Source organism: Momordica charantia (assembly GCF_013281855.1).
Source record: "Momordica charantia cultivar OHB3-1 chromosome 2 unlocalized genomic scaffold, Mcharantia_2.0 BLBB01000002.1, whole genome shotgun sequence".
NCBI classification, from domain to species: Eukaryota; Viridiplantae; Streptophyta; class Magnoliopsida; order Cucurbitales; family Cucurbitaceae; genus Momordica; species Momordica charantia.
The window spans coordinates 18570971-18580383 of NW_028275160.1; the positions used below are offsets into that span (position 1 = coordinate 18570971).

The following is a 9413-nucleotide window of genomic DNA, read 5'->3' on the forward strand; positions in this document are numbered from 1 at the left end:
ACAGCACTACTCAGCAGTTTATCAAGGCAGAAACCTCACCATTTTCACCGACATGTATCCAACACTACTCCAAGTATACCGATTAACACAATGAGAGTTATTTAGCACAATGACGTGACAAAATTAATATTAAACGCCACAAACCAGCACATTAGAGACCATTTAACTTACATTAACGCACGCACACGCCCCTTGTCTACTTACTTGTTATGTCTCAGAACTCTCACAAGAGTTCTACTTGCTACTACGCCATGCCTCATGCATCAAAAATCTCATAACAGTCCAATATGCGATACACCAAAATAATCATATGTAAAACCAATCAATTTAAAATAGTCCAACATGATCCAACAGCTCCAACAGGCATCGTTCACAGAAAAGGCACAACCAACAACTTAACCAAAATATAATCGATAGATGTCCAGCGTACATCAAACACAACTGATTTCTCATAAATCTTCAACATGCTTTCGAAACAACATATTATAGTACCAGTATACAATTTTCATCATGAAAACCAATTAAAGCACAACAGCAATTCAAACATAGTCATCCAATATTACTTGGTTACAATTCATTCACACAACCACATAATTTTCCCGAGATATATCAACAGTTTTATCAACAATGACGTTTAATAAATGATAACAACGATAAGCAATCATGCAAATATCACACATGGGCACACGAGCAAACAACCATATCATATCAGCACACAACAACCAATCCCTCCAGTAAGAAACTACTTACAAACTCGCGCTGCTAGCTCCTTGAGTCGGATTGAAATTGAACCTTAGTGAAACGATGGTGAAAGTGTTGGGGCTTGTAGATCTTGTGCCGATAAGGTCCGGATGTCAGGGATCGGGCTTCATTTAGGTGTGGGTTAATATCGAGAGTCACCGGTGGGCCAGAAAACGCCACCAAGCATGCTGGGCGTCGAAAAAACAGACGCGGGGACACCGAATAAGGGCTATTCTTGTGCTGGCCGGGAGTTGTCAGGTCGTTGAGGGGTCGTGGGTTGCTGCAGTACAAAGCCGGAGGAGCTGTCGCGCACGAGGCCACCGGAACCAAGACGCGCCTCCGCGAAACTGGTGCAGGATGCCAGAGTTGCCACGAAACTGGTGCAGAAGCCGCCGCTATCGCCGGAAGGCGTCGGGTCTGCTCGTGGAGGGCCGCTCGTCTTGGAGAAACGCCGCAAATCGACGTTGGCCGAGGCTTCCAGTCGCTGCTGCAGGTCGGAGAGCACGCCAGCCGCCGTGGAGGGAAGAAATTGTCTGAATCTGCAGCAGATCAGTGGATCGTGCCGCCGTGGGATGCCGAGAATCGCGAAGACGCTGCCGCTGATGTTGAGGAAACGCCCGTGGTCTTGCCGGAGGTGGGAAGCGGCTAGGCGGCTGCAACAAGAAAGAGAAGGGAGGAAGAAGAAGAGGAAGAAGAACAAGATGGGGCTAGGGTTATTTTGTTTTAATTCCCTTTTGTTTAACTTGTTTTAAAACCTAAAAGCCCAAACGCTTATTCTTGAAGGTGGCCCAACTAAACAAAACAATGACCCAAAACAGTAAGCCCAATAATTATAGTTTAAACATCAAATAAAACCCACAACCCTAAACAAAATAGTTAACTTAAACTCTAAAACCCAAGAATAATAATTCCAAGAAAAGTAGAATTTATGAAGGAAAATCCTAAAACCCCTGAATTTAAGATTTAACTAAAAAATCTCCTACACAGGTCGAGAACTTAAATTATCTTAATCCAATGAAATTAAACTTAATTCTAATTCAGCCAAAAATTAGAATTTCGAAGTTAGAAGATCCAAGAATTAAAGTTATCAACTTACGGAAAGATCCAAAGACACTATTTATCTCTTAAAAATAAACGAGTCAGAGAACGCGGGGCGTTACATAAAACATAACAAGCAACGAATATTACAGCGAGTTTAAGACCCCCCCCCCCCCCCACGAAGGTGGGATTTAGTTCATAATGAAAAGTAGAAAAGACGTAGAAAAGACAGAAGAAGAATTCATTATTTAAGGTGATAGTTGAGAATAAGAAGCTTCCTCAGGTGTATAGTGTAACCCAAGACCAAGACAGGTACCCTCTAGCTTCTTCTTCGATGAAAAACAGCTTATGTCCATAGAGGAATGTTTCCTCAAATCGACGCTACTCCGAAAATGGATCAAGAATGTCACACATTCTAACAATAATTCTAGAGGGGGGGGGGGGAGTATATAAAATACTCCGTAAGTAACCCTCACTAACTACACAGCACCAGCATACTAACATGATATTCAAAACGACATAATGACTGGAATTTCAAGAAATCAACAAGTGGTAAAGGTTGGCAACATACAACGAGCGTTAAAGTATCACAGCCCACATCTCTTAGCCCGTAGGTGTTTCGCTCTTTTCAAACACATTCTAACATCGTCACCACATTTCACTTATTATCGAATCCTTGACCTTTTTACCCAAGGTCTCGATACTCATTTACATAATTTGGCGTTCGACCCTTGACCTTTGTACGCAAGTCTTCGACGCTCATCTTCACGTATCGATCTCTGACCTTTGTACCTGGAGCCTCGAAACTCATTCTAACCAACTTGGCATGTCGACTTCCGACCTTTGTACCCGAAACCCGACACCCACTTAGTAGTGCTGATCCAATGATTTGTTTCTTCATGCCGACCTCCGACCTTTGTACCTGGGGCCTCGACATTCGTCAGTACTAAGACTGGCGTATCGACCCCCAACCTTTGTACCTGAAGCCTCGACACCCAGTAGTACCATATCAGCTCCCGACCTTTGCACCCGGGCCCTGACACTCACGGTGTTTTCTTTCATAACATCCCACTCCACCCCTCGTCTCCAACCAAGATTTCCAGTACTAGCCTTCTAATTACACTTTTTAAAATGTCATAGCACAACCCATTATTCTGCATGATTTTAACTCATAAAGATCGCATACACAACATTTAACAACCAGCGGTATGCTCACATCGTTGGGAAACGCACACGTAGTGGCTCTTGTAAGATAAATAGCAACACTCGTAGACATTTTCAACATGCTCTACACAAGTGATAAGAATAGATACAACTCGCACAGCCTTTAAACAGACCCTTTTAACAGGTAACTATAATACACATCTCACAAAAGAAAACTACAAAAAATTTCATCCAACCTACTCCAACAATGTAACGCTAGCACGAATGGCCAATTTCAGAGTATTCATTCAATCATTCCTAACTAACACATCCAGTAATCATAATGACATGAAATATGCATTTTTTATAGCCCAATAACCAAAAGACAGTTTCAACAGTTCATAAACGCACACACCCGCCCTATTACTACTTACACACTACCACGCTCCTAGTCCTTGCGTGTTTTCAACACCTATACCATAAAACAAGAAGAACAGCAAGTTATTTCCAAATTTTCAGCCATGGGAAAAACATTCCAAGGGGGTTTGGAAAGTCCGTTACCACGAGATCCACTTCGTTTAGGTGTAAATGACTCAGATCTGTTTTGGATATGCTTGGATAGCATAAATCGAGCCTTGAACGGAAGTGGGTTGTCGTCGAACGCAGAGAATCTAAACTGTTTGCGTTTTTACAGCAGGAAAAGTCGCTCGAAAACCACCCCGACGCGGCTGGCCGCTACCCAATTAGCACGGGCCACCAATACTATGTGCTAAGAGTCGTGGGTCACCTCTAATCAACCCGAACTTCGTCGACAGCCACCAGAAACGCCCAGAAGAAACCCAGCCGCCGCTAACGTTGAGAACACGCAGCCGATACACCGCATCACCGAACTTCGTCGTGGGGCAACAGAGGCGCGGTGCTGCTGCTGCCGGAGTGGGTCGACGGAAGGCGGGGTCGCGGTGTCGATGGCGACTCGTCACCAACAAGAGGAAGAGGAAAACGTGGGGGAGAGGGGGATTTGCGTGAAGTAGGAGAGAAAAGAAAAATTTAGGTTTTGGCACTGAGATTGGTATATTGATCCCCGACCTTTGTACCCGGAGCCTCGACACCCAATAATTCCCCATCAGCCACCGACCTTTGTACCCGAGCCCCAGACACGCACTGGTTCTTCTTTAATAACATCCAAACTCCACATATCATTTATAACCTCCAACAAGATTCTAGTACCAGCTTCCTATTCAACTAACCACGACGTCTATCCACAACAAATCATCCGATATGATTTTAATGCATCATATCGGGGTCAGTTGGGACCCGTTCGGTTACTACTGGGGCCGGTTCTTCTTGTAGTTCGGTGGTTTGGCTCCTTGCGGTCCAGATTCTTGGGGCGCCCTTTTTGGATCATCTTCTAGGGTGGCATCTAGGCTTGAGTGTTTTCCTCCAGTGGTTATGGATGGGGAGCTCGTTGCAGTTCCCTCTGATGAAATTGTTATAGAGGGGAGGGAAGTTGTGGGCTAACTCTTTGGTGGGACAGTTTTTGGATTCTCGACCTTCTTTTGCTGTTGTTTCCTGTCTAGTGCCTCGGATTTGGGCTAACTCTCTGTGTTCCAGATCCTGCATGCTTCTTCATGTGATTGGGTTCTGTCCCATGGGTCGTGGCACATTGGCGGGAAACCGCTCTTTCTCAGTCCATGGACACCTGGTATTGTTCCCCAGTCTTTTTCTTTTGCTTCTGTTTCAGTTTGGATTAAATTGTCTAATATTTCGCTTGAGCTGTGGAATCCCCCGGGGCTTAGTGTTATTGCTAGTGTGTTGGGTGTGCCTTTATGTTTTGATAAGGCTATTGAGGATCGTAGCCGCTTGTCTTTTGCCCGTATTTGTGTGGAGATGAGGGCTGCTTCAACCTTCCCGTCGTCCATTAAGGTGACGTTCGTGATGCTATGTTTACAGTTGCTGTTGAGTATGCATGGATGCCTCGACGGTGTTCGAAATGCAGTATCTTTGGTCATTCTGATTCGACTTGTTCCGTTGAGCAGGTCTGGGTTACTAAGGCACCTCGGGGATCGGCTCCCTAGGGGTCAGCTCCTCCAATTTCGGTTTCCTCGGTGGTGGTGTCCGGAGCTGTTAGGGCCCCTACTGTCGTGGCTCCTGCTAGGTCGTCAGGTGAGCGGGCTGTTTCTGGTAACCGTTTTAAGGCTTTGTCTTTACATTCTGAGACTATTGCGGATGGTCATGACCCTGGCCCTTTTGACCGGATAGGTGGTGAGGAGGTGTTTTCGCCGCTTTTTGGGGATGTTTTTTTCTATGGGGATGACCAGGAGGGTTTCACTATGGTTGTTTCTCGCCGTCGTCGTTTGTCTCCGATTTCTGGGGCAAGTTCTTCTCCCCTTCCTATGTCCATGACTAGTTGGTGCTCGTTGAATGTGCGGGGCTTGAATGTCGTCGCAAAGAGCCGTGAGGTCCACTTGTTTTTTAGTAGTGTTCATGCTGAGTTTTGTTGTCTTTTGGAGACTCCTGTTTTGCTTGGTAATCTTGCATCAGTCTTTCGTCTTTTCCAGGTGCAGTGGCAGTGTGTTAATAGTTACTCTTCTTCTGATGTTGGTAGGATTTGGGTGTTGTGGTGCCCAGACCGTTATGATTTCTCTCCATTTGTGATCTTTGATCAGTTTGTGCATGGTGTCGTTTATGATTGGGTGTCTCAGCTTTCGGTGCAGGTTCTTTGTGTTTATGCTTCGAACTCCACCTCTGAGCATGCTCTATTGTGGGACTCTCTGGTGTCGATTTGTTTGGCATGGTCTGACCCTGGTGTGGTTATGGGTGACTTCAATGCTATTCGGCACTCGTAAAAGGTGCAGGGTGGTAGTCCCGATCTGGCTGGTATAGTGCGGTTTGATGATATGTTGTTACAGGCTGATTTGGTTGAGCCTCATGTTTCTGGGCCGTGGTTTACCTGGACGAACAAGCATTTGGGGGTTGGTCTTATTTTAAAGCGTCTTGATCGTGTTTTGGTCAATACCGCTTGGTTTGGTTCCATGCCTGTTTTTTAGGTTCAAGTTCGTGAGTGGGGTGTTTCTGATCATTGACCTCTTGTTTTTCCGGTTGGTGTTGTGGTACTGAGGCGTGGTCCGTCTTTTCGGTTCCTTGATCATTGGGCTGCTGATCCCTTTTTCTTGTCCGTTGTCCGGGACACGTGGACGGTTTATCCTCAAGTTTCCCCTCTTATGAGTTTTGGTATAAATCTTCGCGCCTTGAAGCTTGTTTTGCGTCGTTTTGGTCATCATATTAATGCTATCCAGAATGGTGTGCAGGAGGCGCGCGCCCGTATGCTTGCTGCTTAGGCGTTACTTTTGAGTGACCCTTTTTCGCTGGTTGTACAGGAAGAGGAGAAGGTAGCCACTCGTGTTTTCTGGGAGTGGGCTGAGTTGGAGAAAGCTTCACTGCGTCAGAAGTCCCGAGTTAAGTGGTTGTCGTTGGGTGACCAGAACTCTGCTTTTTTCCACCGTAGTGTACGAGGTCGGATTCTTCAAAATGATCTTGCTTCGTTGACTAATGAGGCAGGCCAGGTGATTACCGATCGTTCTGTTATTTCTCTCATGACGGTGGATTTCTATCGTCAGTTACTCAGTTCTGAGGCAGTTGGCTACAGGGACCTGACAGACAGGCTTGCTGGGATCCTCGAGTTTGTTTGGCCTTCCAAGTGTTGGGCGGATTTGTGTTGCCCTGTGACCCCCTTGGAGGTGCATGAGGTTCTGTTTTCTATGCCTAGTGGGAAGGCTCCTGGTCCTGACGGGTTTTCGGTAGGTTTCTTTAAGGCTTCCTGGATTGTTATCTGGGATGATTTTTATCGGGTTGTCTTGCATTTCTTTTATACCTCGTTCTTTCCCCCTGGTGTTAATGCAACGTCGCTTACGCTGATTTCAAAAATCCCTAATCCTTCCGGGCTTGGAGATTTTTGTCTGATCTCGTGTTGTAATGTGCTATATAAGTGTATTACGAAGTTATTAGCGAATCGGTTGAAGGTCTGGCTCCCCAATTTTGTTAGTAAGAATCATTATGCTTTTGTGCCTGGTCATCGTATTGTTGATAATATATTGTTATGCCAAGAGCTTGTGGGTGGCTATCATTTGAATAAGGGCCTCCCTCGTTGTGTGCTTAAAGTTGATCTTCAGAAGGCATATGATTCGGCGCATTGGGATTTCTTGTTTGGCCTGTTGCTCGCTATTGGGACTCCGTCTCGTTTTATCAATTGGATTCGAGCTTGCATTACTTCCCCGAGGTTCTCAATCTCATTGAAAGGTGCCCTTGAGGGCTATTTTTCAGGTCGGCGTGGGCTACTGCAGGGGGATCCTCTTTCTCCCTACCTTTTTCTTATGGCTATAGAGGTGCTGACGCGTATGCTTAATAGTCTGCCGTCGGAGTTCAGGTATCATCCGAAGTGTGAAAGGGTTGGCTTAACCCATTTATGTTTTACTGATGATTTGATGATTTTCTCGAGCGGAGATGTTGCTTCTTTGTCTTTTATTAAAGCTTCCTTGGCTTCTTTTGAGGAGATGGCTGGTCTTGTTGCCAATACTCGGAAGAGCTCGTTCTTTGGTGCAGGTCTATCGAGGAAGGAGGTTCACGATTTGGCTGCCTTTTTGAGGTTTTTGTGGCCTCGTTACCGGTGAGGTATCTTGGGGTCCCGCTCCTTCCCGCTGGCTCTCTTTTAATGACTGTAAGCCCATGTTGGAGAAGATTTTGGCTCGTATTCGGAGTTGGGCTATTCGTGTGCTTTCCTATGCGGGTCAATTGCAGCTCATTTGCTTAGTGTTACAGAGTTTTCAGGTCTATTTGGCTAGTGTGTTTATTTTGCCTTCCCGTGTGATTCATGAGGTTGACCAGCTCCTTCGCCTCTTCTTGTGGAAGGGGCAGGAGAGTGGCTCGCCGGGGGCGAAGGTGGCTTGGGCGGAGGTGTGTCTCCCTTTCGAGGAGGGTGGTTTGGGGATTCGTCAGCTGGCCCCCTGGAATTGTGCGGCTGTTATGAAGCTTCTTTGGCTTCTGTTTACGCGTGCTGGTTCTTTATGCGTGGCCTAGGTGGAGGCTTATATCCTTCGGGGGGCCAGTCTTTGGTCGGTGGGTTATTCGCCTTGTTTTTCATGGTGTTGGCGGGATATTTTGGGTGTCTGGGATGCGTTTCGGTCGTTGGTCCGGGTTGTTATAGGAAATGGTCGGAGTAGTTTTGTTTGGCATGATCCTTGGTTGCTTGGGGGTCCAATTTTAACGAGGTTTGGTGCTCGGGTCATTTACGATGCTGCTAGTTCTATGGTGGTAAAGGTTGGCGATTTTCTGTTGTCGGATGGTTCTTGGCGTTGGCCTTCTGTTTCAGTTGACCTTCTTGATATTATTCCCGAGATTCTATCTGTGCAGGCCGAGGTTGGGAGTTTGGATGTCCCGGTTTGGATCCCACATTCGTCGGAGAGGTTTTCGGTGGCTAGTGCTTGGGGAGTCTGGCGTCCTTGTCGACCATCTGTTTCGTACTCTACTTTGTTGTGGTTTGAGGGAAATATCCCGAAGCACTCGTTTATTGCTTGGTTGGCAGTTAGGAATCGTTTGTCTACGTTGGATCGTCTTCAGCGTTGGGATGGGTTAATCCCTTCCGCTTGTGTATTCTATGCTGGTCAGGAGTCCCGTGATCATCTTTATTTGAATGTCCTTTCAGCAAGAAGGTTTGGGGTGGTGTGCTTCTTTGGGTTGGCTTGTCGCATCAGATTGCTTATTGGTCTACTGAGTTGTCTTGGGTTTGCCATATTAGCGCTGGTAAGTCTGCTCGTCGTCGTGTGTGGCGGTTAGCTTGGACCTCTTATGTTTCGTTACTTTGGCGGGAGCGTAACGCACGGGTTCATGGGGGTGTAGGGTGGTCGCCTTCTGCGCTTCTTAGGGTCATTAAGGCTGAGATTTATATTCGTTGTACCTCTTGGCCAAGTAGTTGTTGTCGATTTTCTGACCCTATGCTTATATCTGTCTGGGATTTGTTTTCTTGATGTTTTGGCTTAGTCTGGTTTTCTTTTGCTGTGTTTTGTGCCTTGATCTCGGGCTGTGAGATCCTCCTTTTTTTATCTTTTGTTTTATATATTATTTTACCTTTGCATAAAAAAAAATCACAAAAAACCCATGCCACCCACCATGAGTTTAAAATAGAACAAACAATAATGTACATAGGATGTAAATTACAGTTATAGGTTACATCTTATAGGTCATACGAGAAAAATGGTTTTAGAATATGATTCTATTTTGATAATAAATAATTTAGGGTTCATTATTTATTTAGTTAATATATATATATATATATATAACAATAATGAATCCAAAATTATTTATTATTCTATTAATCATATTCTATTAATTATATATATTTAATTAATTAGTTAATTGTTAATTAGATTAATTAATCAGATTTATTATATATTTATTAATATCAATTTTATTAATAGTAATTTAATTAATAATAAATA

The 9413-nt window shown here is 45.0% G+C and overlaps 2 protein-coding genes across 2 annotated transcripts; both read left to right on the top strand.

Annotated features, from left to right (window-relative positions):
• Window positions 1-804: 804 nt before the first annotated feature.
• On the top strand, window positions 805-7589 carry LOC148212961 (uncharacterized). The gene is made up of 7 exons (XM_088120445.1): window positions 805-845; window positions 1000-1375; window positions 4273-4431; window positions 4534-4958; window positions 5078-5732; window positions 5832-5930; window positions 6300-7589. The coding sequence occupies exons 1-7, from the start codon at window positions 805-807 to the stop codon at window positions 7587-7589; spliced, it is 3045 nt and encodes a 1014-aa protein (XP_087976571.1).
• Window positions 7590-7644: 55 nt separating this feature from the next.
• LOC148212962 (uncharacterized) lies at window positions 7645-8751 on the top strand. The gene is made up of 2 exons (XM_088120446.1): window positions 7645-7975; window positions 8123-8751. The coding sequence occupies exons 1-2, from the start codon at window positions 7645-7647 to the stop codon at window positions 8749-8751; spliced, it is 960 nt and encodes a 319-aa protein (XP_087976572.1).
• The last annotated feature ends 662 nt before the right edge of the window (window positions 8752-9413 follow it).